General features: G+C 44.3%; 1 protein-coding gene across 8 annotated transcripts in view; it reads left to right on the top strand.

The window, feature by feature from the left end:
- Positions 1-20,001, top strand: part of LOC120049789 (dynactin subunit 1-like) — a 32,156-nt gene that overhangs the window by 424 nt on the left and 11,731 nt on the right. Inside the window, exons 2-21 of one of the 8 annotated variants that reach the window (XM_038996209.1) lie at positions 3,748-4,002; positions 5,891-5,975; positions 6,289-6,320; positions 6,502-6,519; positions 7,209-7,232; positions 8,415-8,585; positions 8,914-8,937; positions 9,342-9,539; positions 9,769-9,973; positions 12,793-12,871; positions 13,010-13,169; positions 15,851-15,955; positions 16,419-16,610; positions 16,844-16,960; positions 17,172-17,324; positions 17,457-17,623; positions 18,905-19,073; positions 19,428-19,496; positions 19,691-19,812; positions 19,892-19,982. In XM_038996209.1, coding sequence (XP_038852137.1) covers positions 3,775-4,002; positions 5,891-5,975; positions 6,289-6,320; positions 6,502-6,519; positions 7,209-7,232; positions 8,415-8,585; positions 8,914-8,937; positions 9,342-9,539; positions 9,769-9,973; positions 12,793-12,871; positions 13,010-13,169; positions 15,851-15,955; positions 16,419-16,610; positions 16,844-16,960; positions 17,172-17,324; positions 17,457-17,623; positions 18,905-19,073; positions 19,428-19,496; positions 19,691-19,812; positions 19,892-19,982 — 2,409 coding nt within the window. In that variant the 5' untranslated portion in view covers positions 3,748-3,774. Of the gene's footprint in view, positions 1-3,747; positions 4,003-5,890; positions 5,976-6,288; positions 6,321-6,434; positions 6,520-7,208; positions 7,233-8,414; positions 8,586-8,913; positions 8,938-9,341; positions 9,540-9,768; positions 9,974-12,792; positions 12,872-13,009; positions 13,170-15,850; positions 15,956-16,418; positions 16,611-16,843; positions 16,961-17,171; positions 17,325-17,456; positions 17,624-18,904; positions 19,074-19,427; positions 19,497-19,690; positions 19,813-19,891; positions 19,983-20,001 lie in introns of those variants that run through there. The other 7 variants (XM_038996215.1, XM_038996210.1, XM_038996211.1 and 4 more) reach the window with 7 other exon arrangements.

Raw genomic sequence — 20,001 nt, 5'->3', positions numbered from 1 at the left:
TTTGCTCGAGCTAACTTTACAATCATATTTTGACTGACTAACGTTAGCTAGCTGGTTAGCAAACGTTACCATAATCTTTAGTGTAACGTTAACTGCCTAGTCCTCCGCGAAACACACCCTAAATATCTAGCTAGTCGCGCATGCGCCGGTTATGTCCCTCACTAGCTAACTGACGTTCCCTTAATTAACTTGAACCACTGAACCTAGCTGGCTAACTAGCTATCTTAGCTTGCCAACTGTTATAATGTTTGTGCTTGATGACGCTTTCACCTAGCTTGGTCCCGCAACTAACAATTACATTTCGATTGTTACTTTTAATGTGACAGGTGATGGTATCTGTAACATTAAACATTGTTAATTTAAATGACAAAGATACTTTCACCTGACCTTACAGGGCAGGATGAACTAACAACCTCTGAAATAGATACTACTGAGGATGAGCATTTCCATTGGTGACAATGACAGTGCTGGCGTGATTAGAAACGCATTCTTTCACACTGACTGAGTGATGATTTTTTTTTAGTAGCTACAGAGATCCTTATCAGTCTACTACAGGGAGACTACAATGTTATTGTTTACTTACTGGGATTGGGCAGAAGTACACCGGCTCACTTAAAAGAATTGTGACGTTTGTTGAATGCTGAAGCATCAATAACAGTGGTGAGGAGGAGCTTTGCAGACTCTGTGTCCGGAAGTAATTTAGCCATTCATTGTACACCATGCGCTCCGTAGAGTTGCTATTTTCTCTAGTTTTCTCATGTCAATTAGCCTGTAACGTTCTTGGATTACTCATTATATTAATAAAGTCTGATTTAATCAAGAAATACGATAGTCAGTTTAAAAAAACGTTAAAGGTACCAGACTGTGTTGGAAAAAATCACTACATATCCCATTGAGCCAAGCAGGGAGAGGCTACCAGTTGTCACAGTTTCAAGACCAGTCAGAAACGTCCAGCTAACCTTAAGCCTTGGGGGCTCCTGAGTGGCGCAGCGGTCTAAGGCACTGCATCTCAGTGCTTGAGGCATAATTACAGACCCTGGTTCGATTCCAGGCTGTATCACAACCGGCCGTGATTGGGAGTCCCATAGGGTGGTGCAGAATTGGCCCACCATCGTCCGGGTTAGGGTTTGGCCGGGGTAAGCCGTCATTGTAAATAAGATTTTGTTTTTAACTGATTTGCCTAGTTAAATAAAGGTTAAATAAAAGCCAATGACGCCGGTGGATCTCAAAATTGAACATTAATCTGTGTTAAGTAGCAATGATATCCTTCGCCAGAGTTGTCTTACGACAGATGGTTTGAACCAGTCATGACTATTCTACAAACAATAAATAATTTAAGTTTCTTTCCAGGGGATTTCTTAGTGACATGATTGTATAACTAGCAAAGGAGTTTTGAAGTTGAGGGTCCAGTATTTATGAAGTTGGGCAATGATGATGAAAACTGGAATAGTTTAGCAAGGGAAAACTGGGAAAAACAAGCTTGGGACAGGATTTAGCTGGGTGCATATGCACACTCGGTTAAATCAGGAGACAGATTTTTTATTTTTTTGGGCCCTGGCAGCGAAAGTTCGATGAAACAATTCAGAGACTGAAACAATAGGCTACATCAGATGATATCTATTTAAAGAGAGCGAATCGATTTACAGTCCCGAAATCAGTTTTAACTGTTAATGCTAAAGGAAAGATTTAAACAATGTTTGAGTGAACCCTGAATCCAGAAAATTAACGGTGAAGTCTCTTCCGGACACGGTAGACGACTCCTCCTCACCACTCTATAGCATCCAGTTAGACCCTCCTCTTTTGCACTCCTCTCCTGTCTCCTCTTGCAAGGACATATAGAGAAGTTAAGAGGAGAGAGAGAGAGAGAGAAGCTTTCACTCTTTGTTTGATACAATTGTTTTTGGTGATAAATAAGACAAGTCAATATGGCTGGAATGCGCAGGCGGCATTCTGTGGCCGTCCCGGCGATGGGCCTTGGTATTGGCCGGGGCAGCTTGGTGAGTCCTATCTGATATTCTGCCTAAAACTAGGCTAGTGCTTGTCTTTAGGCTATAGCTACATTTATTTGATTGAACAAACAGCAAAAGTCAGCTATTTTGCCTATGACTAGTAATTGGCTATCTACATTTGATTTGATTTACATTTAAAAAATGTTGTTATTGTGCCACCTTTTGAGAACAGAACTGTATCAAGAGGAGTTTTTGTGTTGATACTGCTGGCAAAGAAATTAAGATAAAATAATGGTTTTACTCACAGTGCAGGCGATACAGCAAGGTCCTGTAGATGATGATGTTGGTGATGATGATCTAACATGTTGTGGCTCCACGATCTGTTCACCTCTTCATCTGAAGAAGTCATGGTTAGGATGGGTGGACTATTCCAGTTTTGAAGGGTATTTCCTGGTGGTTCATTTTATTCCAATGTTATTACCAATGGCATACATGGGAACTCAGTTTCTCCTTCTTCTAACACCATTCCTGCCATGATTGGATCCTGGCTAGTCCTCCCAGTTGTCTGCCCTTCGGACGATATCCATAAGGCTAGCTACCGTGAATCTGGTCTCATCTCACATGGCATTGCCTCGCCGAAGACCGAAATATGTTTCAAGATCCTCCACTGCCCCCATTTGACCATTTTTATGAATGAGTTCCTCTGTGTCTAGACAGTGAGTGGTGCTGTCTGTGTGTCTGCTGGCTGTAATGGTTACAGGGTGCTGAACCATATGACTGGGTGTGTGACTGTGTCCTCAGGCTGTCTGTGTCCCAGCAGTCAGCTGTCTGGCCTAGCTATCGACGAGTCAGCTGGTTGACAGTCAGACAAAGGGAACTAGGCCTAATGATATGTCATCAACAATATGTTTTTTGAATCTAGTACTTGTTGTGGAATAGGCCTTTTATCATATATTTTCCCTCTCAGCTTCTTCATAGCTGTCTATATGGCCTAGCTAGTAGACAGGAGTCAGCTGTCTGATATTCACAGGGAACTATGCCAAATGTGGTAGCCTGACGACTCACTCTAATATTTTTTTAGGCAAGTCAGTTAAGAACTAATTCTTATTTACAATGACGGCCTACACCGGCCAAACCCAGATGACGCTGGGCCAATTGTGTGCCCCCCTATGGGACAACCAATCACGGCCAGTTGTGAGAGAGCTTGGATTCGAACCAGGGTGCCTGTAGTGATGCATGTAGCACTGCGTTGTGCCACTTGGGAGCCCACTTCTTCACTTGAGTCTGAGACTGCCAACATTGAAGTTGTTTGTGGTGACGAGAGGCATTGTGCAAAACAAAGTCATCAGCGATTGGATTGGCTCTAACCATTCAGAGTATCAAAGCCAATGACGAATTTACAAACCGCCGCTTCACCCACGTGTTCCGGCCCAACCCATCAGTTTCTGGACCAATCAGATGGGCCCGGGATCGGGGAGGTACTCTGATCCAGACTCCTTGCAGAGAAGAAACTAACGTCCGTGGGCGTGGTGCAGCGAGTCTGGGTAGCCAGGCAACTAATGGGGCATCGAGTTGATGGCATATCCATTCCCCCCCATCAACTATTATTCACTTAAATGACACATTTCATGGTTTAAAGTCTTAATGATAACAAAATCAAAGTGTCCTTACTGACCACTTACAGTGGCTCAGTGTACAACAACAGTCCTTGCTCTCTGTCCTTCCAGCAACCATTAGTGGACTCTGCTCCACCCTCTAATGTCCTTCTGTGTCCCCCTCTTTCTCCCCCCCTCCCCAGCTCTTCAGCAGCCCCCTCCTGAGCAAGATGAGTGCGGACGGGGGCGGCAAGCCTGCCAAGGTGGGCTCGGTGGTGGAGGTGATCGGTAAGGGTCAGCGTGGCACGGTGGCTTACGTGGGCGCCACGCTCTTTGCCACTGGCAAGTGGGTGGGCGTGATCCTGGACGAGCCCAAGGGCAAGAACGACGGCACGGTCCAGGGGAAGAGATACTTTCAATGTGATGAGAACTGTGGTATCTTCGTGCGCCAGTCCCAGGTAAGCTAAGCTTACACGTCACACGATATAGACACTTCATACAGTGCATTCGGAAAGTATTCAGTCCCCTTTACTTTTTCCACATTTTGTTACGTTACAGCCTCATTCTAAAATTGATTTAAATTGTTTGTCCTCATCAATCTACACACAATACCCAATAATGACAAAGCGAAAAATATTTTTTTAGAACTGTCAGCAAATTTATAAAAAATAAAAAACAGAAATCCCTTATTTACATAAGTATTCAGACCCTTTGCTATGAGACTCGAAATTGAGCTCAGGTGTATCCTGTTTCCATTGGTCATCCTTGATATGTTTCTACAACTTGATTGGAGTCCAGCTGTAGTACATTCAATTGATTGGACATTGAGGCACGCACCTGTCTATATGGTCCCACCCTTGACAGTGCATTTCATAGCAAAAACCAAGCCATGAGGTAGAAGGAATTGTCTGTAGAGCTCCGAGACAGGATTTTGTCGAGGCACAGATCTGGGGAAGGGTACCAAAACATTTCTGCAGCGTTGAAGGTCCCCAAGAACACAGTGGCCTCTATCATTCTTAAATGGAAGAAGTTTGGAACCACCAAGACTCTTCCTAGAGCTGGCTTCCCGGCCAAACTGAGCAATCGAGGGAGAAGGGCCTTCGTCAGTGAGGAGACCAAGATCCCCATGGTCACTCTGACAGAGCTCCAGAGTTCCTCTGTGGAGATGGGAGAACCTTCCAGAAGGACACCATCTCTACAGCACTCCACCAATCAGGCCTTTAGGTAACGTGGCCAGACGGAAGCCACTCCTCAGTAAAAGGCACTTTACAGCCCGCTTGGAGTTAGCCAGAAGGCACCTAAAGGACTCTCAGTCCATGAGAAACAAGATTCTCTGGTCTGATGAAACCAAGATTGAACTCTTTGGCCTGAATGCCAGTGTCACGTCTGGAGGAAACCTGGCACCATCCCTACGGTGAAGCATGGTGGTGGCAGCATCATGCTGTGGGGATGTTTTTTAGCGGCAGGGACTGGGAGACTAGTCAGAGATCCAGTACAGATGAAAACCTTCTCCAGAGCGCTCAGGACCTGACTGGGGCAAAGGTTCACAGCCAAGACAATGTAGGAGTTGCTTCGGGACAAGTCTCTAAATGTCCTTGAGTGGGACAGCCAGAGCCCGGACTTGAACCCGATCAAACATCTCTGGAGAGACCTGAAAATAGCTGTGCTGCGACGCTCCCCATCCAACCTGACAGAGCTTGAGAGGATCTGCAGAGAATAATGGAAGAAACTGCCCAAATATAGGTGTGCCAAGCTTGTAGCGTCATACCCAAGAAAACTTGTGGCTGTAATTGCTGCTAAAGGTGCTTCATCAAAGTACTGAGTAAAGTCTGAATACTTATGTAAATGTGATATTTCAGATTATTATTTTTTTTACTGATTTTGCTTGGCCATTATGGGGTATTGTGTGTAGATAGAGGGGGGGTGGGGAATTATTTTATCCATTTTAGAATAAGGTTGCAAAGTAACAAAATGTGGAAAAAATCGAATAAAATTTAATTTGTCATATTTATCACAGGTGTAGACTTTACAGTGAAATGCTTACTTACAAGCCCTTAACCAATGATGCTTTAAGAAGTTAAGAAAAATAAATTTGTTAAGTAAAAAATTGAAAAATTAAAGTAACAAATAATTAAACAGCAGGGTTCTGAATACTTTCTGAATGCACTGTATGCACTCCAATGCAGATGCACGCACTCACGCATAAGGGGAAGAGATGATCTTTGATGATGAGACATTCATTTTAGTGGGCATAAACTACTTGCATAGGAACAATAGTATTCACAAATACGCACTCTGTGGTGGACTGACGTATTGAGCATCTCTCTCCCTCTTTATCTTTGTCAGATCCAGCTAGTGGAAGATGGATCCAGTGCCACCTCTCCAGACACCCCAGAGGCGGCCACTGCCAAGTTCCTGCCCAAGCAGAAAGGTGAGCTGGATAACAAAGCTTTTATACCGTCATTTCGGCCTCCTACAGGGTCTGGGCCCATGCTCATAAAGTGTCTCAGAGCAGCAGTGTGATCTAGGATCAGTTTTGCCTTTCAAATGATTATTAATAAGATTACATGGACAGAGGGAACCTGATCCTAGATCAGCACTCATACATAGACTGTGAATACTGACCCTGGTGCTAATCGTATGCTACACTGTAAAACTTTACATTGATGATACCAATTTTTTTTTTTTACAAGTAGTTTATAAACCATAATGAGTTTGAGATAACAATCTTTTTTCCCCCCCAGACATTCCTGAGACTCCGAAATCAGTCAAACAGGTGCAGTAAAAATACAGACAATATATTTTTGTTTGTTTTAGAATGATTTGTGCCCTTGTGCTGATTTATACCCCGTCCCTCTCTTCCCCTCCCTCCCATTTCTCCTTTTTCAAGTGATTGTCCTCCCTTTCCCCTACTTCTCTCTATCCCTCTCTCCTTTCCCCCCCGAATACCGTTACAGATGCACATTCCCAAGAAGGTAGAGATATTTAAACTGTGCTCATCTGCCTTGCCATGGTCCTTGCTTGTCACGTTTTCTTTTCCAACACATCAGCATTTTTTTTAAATTTAGAATTTGGCTATTCCGGGTTATATTTTTGCTCAACAGTAATATATTTTCTGTAGTTTATCTTTCGCAGTTTATACCTCAATTGTTTTACATGGACATTTTGTGTGCACATTTTTTTCCCTTTGATTTCTTGAGACATTTGGGAGCATGATTTCACATTTTTGGGCTGTTACGCACTTTTTTTTTTAGATTTGTATTTTTTGGTTAACCTTTCTGAGACAAGTGTATGCTTGCTTGCATTGTGATGCGCCGTGTTTGTGCCTGGACATCACTTGGGTTTTGAATTTGAACTAATTTGATATACTTTTAAAAAAATCGCCTTCACCCACTAATCTATTACAGTATGTCTTCAGATTTTGAACACAGTAGTTATGGTCAGTACATACTTGCATAAAGACTTAAGTGGTTAATCCAGTAACACACAGTAGTAATCCTGCCTGTAGAGTGATATCTGTGTGTGTAGACTAATCTTAACCCTGTGTATTTCTGCTCCTCTCGTACTGCTAATTGCTGCCCTCGCGTCCTCTGCTGGGCCTATGTATGTCTATCTGTGTATGTGTCCTCTATCCTCTCCTCCGCCTCTACCCACCCTCCTCCAGTTCGTAACCCGCCGTAGTACCAAGGTGAGCTTTTGAATATCAGACTGAGGCATTCAGTGAGGTAACAGGGGTACTAAGAGGGAAGAGTTCACCTGTCTGTCATTTTGTGTATGAAATGAAACATGGGTTATAGCTCTTAGGTATGGATGTTGTAGGAATGTAACAGATTAGGAATGCAAAAGTCATCTACAGTCTAGAAATTATGTTCAGAGTGCGATATTCCTGCTACAGTGTACATCATATAGGTCTACTCCGATAGTAGCCAATATTTAACATGCAGTATTTCACACACTCTACATGGAGTGTGTGTATCTGCATCGGCCTAACTATAGAATGTGGGTGTAGTAGAGTGTATAAAGTTGATATAGAGAATGCCCACAGGAAGAGAAAGCAGACAGTTCTTTGAGCCCTAACAGAGTCTACTTTATCACACACAACAGTTGAACACTCCTGGTTGCCTCTCCTCCTCCAGCTCCCTCCCCTCCCTCCTCATGGTACGTTCCAGGCCTCAAACCACCCCCTCCCCCCAGGGAGAGACCAACTCACGTCCTGGAGGGGTGAACTCTGGTCCTTCTGGTCATTGGTCAAAGGTCAAAATCCTTACAATAACTGGAATGACTACAGCGTATATAGTTTGTTTTTCAACCCAAGTCCCCACAAAAGGGAAACAGTAACTTGCTGCTGTAGTTTAGCAACCATCTACGACCAGAGTTCACCTTTTTCCATATAGTTCAGTTAACCTGTGCCAGTTCCTTCAAGGACAGTTGATACTTTTTATTGTAGGCCAGATCGGCACAGTAAGGGGAGACTTATATGGCACTGGGTGTGGCGTTTTATCACCTGTGTGCCAGGTGTGTTGACTCACTATGACAGGTTCACTTTACCATGGGTTGACCTTAGTTCACCTGGGTTTGTTCGTTTGTTCTTAGCCTGAGTGCCAGTCTGTTTCTGCTCACTTGCCAACTCCTTATGGGCAAATGACAGCAAATTGATCTCGGACCAGGCTATGTACCTGTGTTCTGGGTGGCAGTCTCTTTCACTATGATCACTGGGATTAACGGGTAATGGTACGGTCTCACGGATGTAGTTTTCTCTTTTACATGCGTTTTACTTTTATTTCTCGATTCCTTCCTATTCTCTCCCCTTTCTCTTTCTATCTTTTCTCCATCTCTCCCTGCCCCCCTTCTCTTCTCTTCCCCTCCCCAGACCCCCCGAGTCTTAGCCACCCCAGCCTCTGGTCTGTCCAGCTCTCTTTCCAGGGAGGATGTCAGTGAGGGCAGCCTGTCTTCCAAGGGTGCACTGGGGGCTCCCGTCGTCCCCCTGCCCAGCGGCACCCCCGCCACGCCCGGAGCGCCTCCCCCTGCCACCCCTAGCAAGGTCAGTCCACAACACACCCTGCCCAATTAGATCATTAGCTAAGGTAGTGTACACTAATTCTGGTTCTTGAGAGTTACAGTGTGTGTACTGTGTGTAGGCTTTTGTTCTAGCACAGCAAGAAAACACCATAGTCAAATAGTCATTATGACTTTGATAAGTTGATAGATGTTTTAGTGCTGGGCTGGAACAAAAGCCTGCCTAACCTGAAGCTCTCCAGAACCAGAGTCGGGTACCACTAATCTATGCCCAAGGTATCACCTCAATCCATTGTTTCCTCATTTGTCATATCATCTGTTGACTGTTCTATTCATGTTATCATTGTAAACAGGCTGAGCCTCCCGTATCTAAGCAGGTAGGGTAACATTATCTGGACGCATGCGTAGATCTGGCCTGGGCATGTTGTTTGACTAACTGAGTTCACAGGGTGTTTCAGAAGAGTACTTCTCCTCAACCTCACTACTACTGCACTTCCCCAATGTGCCCATAGAGGGCAGAGTTTCCATCTTTGGTTTCACGTCAGTGGAACTGTGTCACTGTAACGATGGTTCTTGGTGGTGGGAGCATGTATTTGAGCTGTGTGCGGGTTTTATGTGCGGGTGCTTTAGACTCCAGTCACTCTCTGAGATGTCAACTATCCCCTCTCTCGGGGTTAAAAATGCCTTTCCCAATTGACCACACATCAACATGAAGTGATTCTCTGTGTGCACCTCCCTCTTGCCGCTCTCTTTCCACTTCTTTATTCCGTTCTTCCCCCAGGAGGAGGAGTCTCTGCGAGGTCAGGTGAAGGATCTAGAGGAGAAGCTGGAGACCCTGAAGATGAAGCGGGCAGAGGACAAGGTCAAGCTGAAGGAGCTGGAGAAGTACAAGATCCAGCTGGAGCAGCTGCAGGAATGGAAGACCAAGATGCAGGAGCAGCAGGCCGACCTGCAGAAACAACTCAAAGAGGCCAAGAAGGTAACAAGTACTAGTACCCACCATAGAAATGAATAAATCACGTTGATGTCTCTTTATGGGTACCTGTCCACTTTCCCTGTTAGATAAGAAACATTTTCAATGAACAGTAAAACATGATATTCTATTTGGCAAAAGTTCTTATTTTTCTTACAGGGTAACTGATGAGGGTAACTGATGTAATTGTCTTGTATGTAAAGTGAGATTACTGATGGCAACTCTCGTCATTCAGGATGCTCGGGAGGCCCTGGAGTCTAAGGACCGCTACATGGAGGAGATGTCAGACACGGCGGACGCCATCGAGATGGCCACACTGGACAAGGAGATGGCCGAGGAGCGGTCGGAGAGCTTGCAGGTGGAGGTGGAGGCACTGAAGGAGAAGATGGAGGAGCTCACCATGGACCTGGAGATCATCAAACACGAGGTCGAGGAGAAAGGTCAGAGTTCACTCTACAGGGTGGTAGTGTTAAATGATTGGTAGCGTGTTGACCTACTCTTAAGGGGGAAAATAAAGTTGGTTGGATTGAATTGACCTTGAATTGATCTGTTACCAAATTTGGAAGTAACACAATTTTGATTGTGAGGTTGAGGAGAAAGGTCAGAGGTCACTAGTAGTGTGTTGGTGTAAAAAATTGCAAAATTTATGGCGTCTCGTCCTTCCTGGCGCTTAATGGCAATCCCTTTTTACTACAGGGATTATTGAGTAGCTACTCAAATGTATTTAGATTTTTTTCCTAAGAAACAAATCAAATTGTATTTGTCACATGCACCGAATACAACAGGTGTAGACCTTACAGTGAAATGCTTACTTACAAGCCCTTAACCAACAATGCAGTTTTAAGAAAATACCCCCCCCCCCAAAAAGTAAGATAAGAATAACAAATAATTAAAGAGCAGCGGTAAATAACAATGGCGGGGAAATATGCAGGGGGTACTGATACATAGTCAATGTGCTGGGGCACTGGTGTCAAGGTAATTGAGGTAATATGTACACTAGGTAGAGTTATTAAAGTGACTATGCATAGATAATAACAGAGTAGCAGCAGTGTAGGGGGAGGGGCAATGCAAATAGTCTGGGTATCCATTTGATTTAGCTGTTCAGGAGTCTTATGGCTTGGAGGTAGAAGCTGTTTAGAAGCTTCTTGGACCTAGACTTGCCGCTCCGGTAACGCTTGCCGTGCGGTAGCAGAGAGAACAGTCTATGACTAGGGTGGCTGGAGTCTTTTTGACAATTTTTAGGGCCTTCCTCTGACACCGCCTGGTATAGAGGTCCTGGATGGCAGGAAGCTTGGTCCAGTTATGTACTGGGCCGTTCGCACTACCCTCTGTAGTGCCTTGCAGTTGGAGGCCGAGCAGTTGCCATACCAGGGAGTGATGCAACCCGTCCGGATGCTCTCGATGGTGCAGCTGTAAAACCTTTTGAGGACCCATGCAAAATCTTTTCAGTCTCCTGAGGGGGAATAGGTTTTGTTGTGCCCTGTTCACGACTGTTTTGGTGGGCTTGAACCATGTTATTTTGTTGGTGATGTGGATGGCAAGGAACTTGAAGCTCTCAACCTGCTCCACTACAGCCTCGTCGTTGAGAATGGGGGCGTGCTCGGTCCTCCTTTTCCTGTAGTCCACAATCATCTCCTTTGTCTTGGTCACGTTGAGGGAGAGGTTGTTGACCTTGCACCACATGGTCAGGTCTCTGACTTCCTCCCTATAGGCTGTCTCACCGTTGTCGGTGATCAGGCCTACCACTGTTGTCATCAGCAAACCTAATGATGGTGTTGGATTCGTGCCTGGACGTGCAGTCATGAGTGAACTGAGCACGCAACCCTGAGGGGCCCCCGTGTTGAGGATCAGCGTGGCGGATGTGTTGTTACCTACCCTTACCACCTGGGGGCGGCCCGTCAGGAAGTCCAGGATCCAGTTGCACAGGGTGGTGTTTAATCCTAGGGTCCTTAGCTTAGTGATGAGCTTTGAGGGCACTTGAGGGTGTTGAACGTTGAGCTGTAGTCAATGAATAGTATTCTCACATAGATGTTCCTTTTGTCCAGGTGGGAAAGGGCAGTGTGGAGTGTAATAGAGATTGCATCATCTGTAGATATGTTGGTGCGGTATGCAAATTGGAGTGGGTCTAGGGTTTCTGGGATAACGGTGTTGATGTGAGCCATGACCAGCCTTTCAAAGCATTTCATGGCTACAGACGTGAGTGCTACGGGTCGGTAGTCATTTAGGCAGGTTACCTTAGTGTTCTTGGGCACAGGGACTATGGTGGTCTGCTTGAAACATGTTGGTATTACAGACTCAGACAGGGAGAGGTTGAAAATGTCAGTGAAGACACTTGCCAGTTGGTCAGCGCATGCTCGGAGTACACGTCCTGGTAATCCTTGTGGATGTTGACCTGTTTAAAGGTCTTAATCACATCGGCTGCGGAGAGCATGATCACACAGTCGTCCGGAACAGCTGATGATCTCATGCATGTTTCAGTGTTACTTGCCTCGAAGCGAGCATAGAAGTAATTTAGCTCGTCTGGTAGGCTCGTGTCACTGGGCAGCTTTCGGCTGTGCTTCCCTTTTGTAGTCTGTAATGGTTTGCAAGCCCTGCCATATCCAACGAGCGTCGGAGCCGGTGTAGTACGATTCGATCTTAGTCCTGTATTGACGATTTGCCTGTTTGATGGTTCGTCGGAGGGCATAGCGGGATTTTTTATAAGTCCCACTCCTGAGAGCCTGGAACATATTCCAGTCTGTACTAGCAAAATGGTCCGGTAGTTTAGTATCTGCCCCATCTGACCACTTTTTTATTGACCAAGTCACTGGTGCCTCCTGTTTTAATTTTTGCTTGTAAGCAGGAATCAGGAGGATAGAATTATGGTCAGATATGCCAAATGGAGGGCAGGGAGAACTTTGTATGCGTCTGTGTGTGGAGTAAAGGTGGTCTTGAACGTATTTAAGTTTCCCTGCATTAAAGTCCCCAGCCACTAGGAGCGCCGCCTCTGGATGAACGTTTTCCTCTTTGCTTATGGCGGTATACAGTTCATTGAGTGCAGTTTTAGTGCCAGCATCGGTCTGTGGTGGTATGTAGACGGCTACGAAAAATACAGATAGTGTGGTCTACAGCTTATCATGAGATACTCTACCTCAGGTGAGCAAAACCTTGAGACTTCCTTAGACAAAGAAACAAACAAACAAAGTAGCTATAATTTAAGAGGATTTATCCAGTATTGCTTGGCAAGTTGAGCCGTAACCTAACTGCATTTCTTCACCAGGTTCTGATGGAGCTGCCTCCAGTTACCATGTCAAGCAGCTGGAGGAGCAGAACAGCAGACTGAAAGAGGCTCTGGTCAGGTGAGTGTGTTTTAAAAAAACACCTAACTCCCTTGAACATGCATTTTACTCCAGGATTCATTTTAATCTGTGTCCAGAAAACCAACCCATAATGTTTCCCTTTGGTTTGAGCTTTAACAGAACTATCTCTCCTCCCAGGATGCGTGACCTGTCTTCCTCTGAGAAGCAGGAGCATGTGAAGCTCCAGAAGCAGATGGAGAAGAAGAATGGAGAGCTGGAGACTCTGAGGACCCAGAAGGAGAAGCTACAGGAGGAGATGAAGCAGGCTGAGGCCACCATTGATGAGCTGAAGGAGCAGGTTAGTCAGCCAGTTTTATTTATTTATGTATTAGTACCAGTCAAACATTTGGACACCTACTCATTCCAGGGTTTTTCTTTTCTTTTGACTATTGTCTACATTGTAGAATAATAGTCAAGACATCAAAACTATGAAATAACACATGGAATCATGTAGTAACCAAAACAGTGATACATTTTATTTTATATTTAAGATCCTTCAAAGTAGCCACCATTTGCCTTGATGACAGCTTTGCACACTCTTGGCATTCTCTCAACCAGCTTCATGAGGTAGTCTCCTGGAATGCATTTCGATGAACAGGTGTGCCTTGTAAAAGGTTAATTTGTGGAATTTCTTTCCTTCTTAATGCGTTTGAGCCAATCAGTTGTGTTGTGACAAGGTAGAGGTGGTATACAGAAGATACCCCTATTTGGTAAAATACCAAGTCCATATTATGGCAGGAACAGCTGAAATAAGCAAAGAGAAAGGACAGTTCATCGTTACTTTAAGACAGGAAGGTCAGTCGATCTGGAAAATGTCAAGAACTTTGAAAGTTTCTTCCAGTACAGTCGCAAAAACCATCAAGCGCTATGATGAAACTGGCTTTCATGAGGACCGCCACAGGAATGGAAGACCCAGAGCTGTTTTGCGGGTGCTATTTAATGAAGCTGCCAGTTGAGGACTTGTGAGGCGTCTGTTTCTCAAACTAGACACTAATGCACTTGTTCTCTTGCTCGGTTGTGCACCGGGACCTCCCACTCTTTCTATTCTGGTTAGAGCCAGTTTGCGCTGTTCTGTGAAGGGAGTAGTACACAACGTTGTACGAGATCTTCAGTTTCTTGGCAATTTCTCGCATGGAATAGCCTTCATTTCTAAGAACAAGAATAGACTGATGAGTTTCATAAGAAAGTGCTTTGTTTCTGGCTATTTTGAGCCTGTAATCGAACCCACAAATGCTGATGCTCCAGATACTCAATAAGTCTAAAGAAGGCCAGTTTTCTTGCTTCTTTAATCAGAACAACAGTTTTCAGCTGTGCTAACATAATTGCAAAAGGGTTTTCTAATGATCAGTTAGCCTTTTAAAATGATAAACTTGGATTAGCTAACACAACGTGCCATTGGAACACAGGAGTGATGGTTGCTGATAATGGGCCTCTTTACGCCTATGTAGATATTCCATAAAAAATCAGCCGTTTCCAGCTACAATAGTAATTTACAACATTAACAATGTCTACACTATATTTCTGATTAATTTGATGTTATTTTAATGGACAACAAATGTGCTTTTCTTTCAAGGGAATTTCTAAACGACCCTAAACTTTTGAACGGTAGTGTGTGTGTGTGTGTGTGTGTGTGTGTGTGCGCGCACATTCGGAAAGTATTCAGACCCCTATACCTTTTCCCTCTTATGTTACAGCCTTAAAATTTATTAAATTGATTTTTCACTCAATCTACACACAGTACCCCATAATGACAAAGCAAAAACAGGTTTGTAGACATTTTTGCAAATGTATACAAAATTAACTGATATCACATTTAAATAAGTATCCTTTACTCAGTACTTTGTTGAAGCATTTTTGGTAGCGATTACAGCCTTGAGTCTTCTCGGGTGTGACACTACAAGCTTGGCACACCTGTATTTGGGGAGTTTCTCCCATTCTTCTCTGCAGATCCTCTCAGGCTCTGTCAGGTTGGATGGGGAGTGTCGCTGCGCAGCTATTTTCAGGTCTCTCGAGATGTTCGATCGGGTTCAAGTCCGGGCTCTGGCTGGGCCACTCAAGGACATTCAGAGACTTTTGGCTTCCGTCTGGCCACTCTACCACAAAGGCCTGATTGATGGAGTGCTGCAGAGATGGGAGAATCTTTCCAGAGGGACAACCATCTCCAGTAACCATCGGGTTCTTGGTTATCTCCCTGACCAAGGCCTTTCTCCCCCGATTGCTCAGTTTGGCCGGGCGACCAGCTCTAGGAAGAGTCTTGATGGTTCCAAACTTCTTCCATTTAAGAATGTTGGCGGCCACTGTGTTCTTGGACCTTCAATGCTGCAGATTGTTTTTGGTACCCATCCCCAGATTTGTGCCTCGACACAAACCTGTCTCGGAGCTCTATGGACAATTCCTTTGACCTCATGGCTTGGTTTTTGTTCTGACATGCACTGTCAACAGTGGGACCTTATATAGACAGGTGTGTGCCTTTCCAAACCATGTCCAATCAATTGAATTGACCAATCAAGTTGTAGAAACATTTCAAGGATTATCAATGGAAACAGGATGCACCTGAGCTACATTTCTAGTCTCATAGCAAAGGGTCTGAATACTTATGTAAATAAGTTATTTCTCTTTTTATTTTTAATACATTTGGCAAAATTTCTAAATACCGATTTCCACCTTGTGGTATTGCGTGTAGATTGAGGAACATTTTTTATTTAATTAATTTTAAAATAAGGCTGTAACATAAAAAATATGGAAAAAGTCAAAGGGTCTGAATACTTTCCGAATGCACTGTATACTACATGAGGTGATGAAGCAGGTTGAGGTTACCTAATGATCTCCAAGAACAACCTAGGAAGTTTTTCTATGCTAGTGTCACTTTGGATTACTCTCATCTGTATGTTTTTTTTATATGCCTAGGTTGCTTTTAAGAGCTTTGCAACATACGTATTTGTAAAAAGTTCTATATAATTGAGATGTTGTGTGTCCTAGGTTGATGCTGCTCTCGGGGCAGAGGAGATGGTGGAGACTCTGACTGAGAGGAATCTGGACCTGGAGGAGAAAGTCCGAGAGCTCAGAGAGACTGTCACAGACCTGGTGAGTTCATATCAATACTCCTGTCAACCCTGTTACCTTCATGTCAACCCTGTTACCTTAATATCAATGTCAACCCTGTTACCTTAATATCAATGTCAACCCTGTTACCTTAATATCAATGTCAACCCCGTTACCTTAATATCAATGTCAACCCCGTTACCTTAATATCAATGTCAACCCCGTTACCTTAATATCAATGTCAACCCTGTTACTTTGTATGGTTTCAGTCGTCAGGGATTTGTTGAGTTCACACACCCATACCAACTCTTTTTTGTTTTGAATAACCAACTCTGTGTCAATGCTATGCCCCTGCTGTGCGCACACTATATTGGTAAGGACGCAGACTATATTGGTAAGGACTCTGTTTTAGAGACCGAAATACACCCTTTGTGTTTGAACCCTGTCCACTCAATATTCACCACACCACCACATAAGACACCCTACCACCTCTGACCCATTCCAGGAAGCGATCAACGAGATGAATGACGAGCTGCAGGAGAACAGCAGGGAGACGGAGATGGAGCTGAGGGAGCAGCTGGACCTGAACGGGGCCAGGGTGAGAGAGGCCCAGAAGAGGGTGGAGGCCGCTCAGGAGACCGTGGCTGACTATCAGCAGACCATCAACAAGTATCGCGAGCTCACCACCAGCCTGCAGGTATAGAGTTTGAATTCATTGTTTCAGTGTAGTGTCATACAACATGCAATCGGAAGAAGGACACTTAAACACACTATCGTTGTTAATAGTTTAAAAAAACGATTGTGTGAACTTGTTTGTCTCAGTCAGGGTTTTACTGATATCCTGAATACATCAGCCTTTAGGCAAAATGGGAAAGGTCTTGTTAGCTGACTGGTTTATTTTGGTTATTTGTATATGAATTGTGTGTGTAGGATACCAACAGGGAGCTGACCGTTGCTCAGAATGCCAATGCAGAGCAGGTCCAACAGCCTCCTGCTGAGCTGTTTGACTTCAAGATCAAGTTTGCTGAGACCAAGGCCTACGCCAAGGTAAGAAAGTGTCCCACATACATACAGTTTAGTGCAGTAGTTCCTTTACAGGGACCGCCAGATCACCGTTTTTTTATTTTATTTGACATTTTACATCAAATATTTATCAGTGAATGTAGTAGTTTAAAGGCCTATTATTGCAGGATGTGTGAGATTTATACCGTTACAACAACAAATAACATGTTTAGCCTATTCACGTGTGTCTCCCCAGGCCATCGAGATGGAGCTGAGGAAGATGGAGGTGGGCCAGGCCAACAGACAGGTGTCTCTCCTCACCTCCTTCATGCCCGACTCCTTCCTGCGTCATGGAGGAGACCACGACTGTATTCTGGTGCTCTTGCTCATACCAAGACTCATTTGCAAGGTATTGTGTGTGTCTGTGTGTTCCAGTTGATTAGTATTACAAGCTCAGAATGTGATGAGGAATGTGTGTGAGTATTTAAGATTCTTACTGTGTGTGTGTGTGCCTAATGTGTGTGTTCCTCCCTCTCTGTAGGCTGAGTTGATCAGCAAGCAGGCCCAGGAGAAGTTTGATCTGAATGGTAACCCAGTGGAGAGGAGTGGGATGAAGATGAGAGGACCACCTGGAGAACAGCTCAGCTTTGCCTCTGGACTGGTGTATTCTCTAACCCTGCTACAGGCCACGCTGCACAAATATGAACAGTAAGGAGGATAGAATTAAGCAATATGGTCAATATACCACGGCTAAGGGCAAAACGGGTGCCTGGATACAGCCCTTAGCCGTGGTATATTGGTCATATACCACAAACCCCAGAGGTGCCTTATTGCTATTATAAACAGGTTACCAACGTAATTAGAGCAGTACAAATATTTTTTTGGGTCATACCTGTGGTATACGGTCTGATATACCACGGCTGTCAGCCAATCAGCATTCAGGGCTCGAACCACCCAGTTTATAATCTCACTTATACTTCTAAGATAGTAACAGCATATTGAAGTGGCTGCTTTCTCTGTCTCGCCTGCCTGATCACACTTGTTTTCCTATAGAGTACATCTAATGATAATCGAGCAAGGGGAAATCAAGGAGTGCCATGTTCTTTAAAGAGCGAATGCCCCTAAAAAGCAACTTCTCGTTTTGAATGTAGCATCGATACAGTCAAACATTTATTCTAGTGTAAAAATGGACTACAACGTGTAAATAGGATCGTTTTGGTCATGAAGTCGGTCTCGTCCAAAACAGATTTGCAAGATGATAGGAAAAAATGGCATGTCACGGAATGAAGGGTAACGTAAGTTTTTCTTGGGTTGGGTTTATTTCAATCCTGCACACAGCTGGCAGAACCCAAGTAAGCATCAATTTGGAGTGCAGCTGCACACGCCCGATCTTAATGCCCATGGTCAATTTGGTTTGACATTCGATATCCCCATGGGGGTAGTTGACGACCATCAGTAAATTACACAATATTGGACACTATATTAAAAGGTTAATAGCTCCAAATTTCAATGACTTAAAAACCTCAAACCAACTATGCGTTGTAGAAATGCATATACAAATATTAATAGCGTTTAATGAGAACGAAAAGATGTGCGACATTTACATTGTGTTCATTTATTTACGATCCATAACTAGCCCCGGAGATAGGCTATCCAATGTCAAACCAACTTTACCACGGTTGCACACCAGCCGGCTGAAACGAATTGGTGTGAAAAGTTGACTAGCACCAGCTAGCCTAGGCGACTTCAAGACACAAGACCAGGAAAGTTATCTATATGGTTGAGTGACTAACTTTGTACTATTTTGGCAGGGTGAATGGACAAACGCTCGCCACGTGCGAACACACGAGAGACCCACACTAACCCCCCCCCCCCCCCCCCTCAAGACATCTCTTGTTTGGCTTCAGTCATAGCCAATTAATTTCTTTCTGAAAACGAGGCCAAATCAGGAAGTTCATACAATTCCTTCTCTCTCCCACTCTCCCTCAGATCTCTGAACTGCTGCAGTGTGGAGGTGTATAAGCGGATGGGGACTCTCTACTCAGAGATGAGTGTCCATGAGCGTTCCCTAGACTTCTTTATAGACCTGCTGCACAAAGACCAGCTGGATGAGACTGTACACGTGGAGCCTCTCACCAAGGCCATCAAGTACTACCAGGTAGGCAATACACACCTTGAACACTCGCGACAGAGAACACACACATCACACACAAACTCTTGTTGACACTCAATATATAACACACAATGGCCCGCACATGCTGTACACTCTTGAGAAAGAGCTAGGACCAAGACGTACTATTGCTTCACCATACCATTTATTTGGCTAGTTACTTGACTACTCTTGACAGAGAACACTCCACACGCTCTGTCCACTCAGTTGTGCTCATTCTCTCAACTCTATACACACACACACACACACCTCAGCACTGACATACTATATACTATAAGTTAATCAATGCTATGAGTAGGGCCTTGTAAGCTACTCATTGACTAATCTGTTTTTATTTTGCAGCAACTGTACAGCATCCACCTGGCGGAGCAGACTGAAGATTGCACCGTGCAGCTGGCTGACCACATCAAGGTACAACCATCCTTCATCAACAAAAGCACTATTACATTTTATTAAGAAAAACATTATTTTCTTATACAATTGCTAGAAAGACTATATTTAAAAAAAGAAAATACCCTTGTAGCCTATTACAAACATATCTTCCCTGAATTCAGTTATAACACTGAACCGAATTTGACCTCTGACCTTTGAACTCTGACCTCCAGTTCATCCAGAGTGCGTTGGACTGTATGGGTGCTGAGGTGGTGCGTCTCAGGGCCTTCCTGCAGCCGGGGCAAGAGGGGGCTGACCTGAACATCCTGCTGAAGGACCTAGACACATCCTGCAGGTCTAATACAATACTAATATGTCATTTCTATGTAGATCAATTTATCTCAATTTATATTTTTGTTATTTACCCCCTGCAGCGACATCAAACAGTTCTGCAAGAAGATCAGACGCAGGATGCCAGGGACCGACGTGCCAGGGGTGCCTGCCGCTCTGGCCTTTGGCGCACCGGTATGTGCCTAGTGCTATG

The sequence above is a fragment of the Salvelinus namaycush genome, chromosome 6, assembly GCF_016432855.1.
Source record: "Salvelinus namaycush isolate Seneca chromosome 6, SaNama_1.0, whole genome shotgun sequence".
Taxonomy (NCBI): domain Eukaryota; kingdom Metazoa; phylum Chordata; class Actinopteri; order Salmoniformes; family Salmonidae; genus Salvelinus; species Salvelinus namaycush.
The sequence above is the reverse complement of the archived record's forward strand: the minus strand, read 5'-3'. Positions and strand labels throughout refer to the sequence as shown.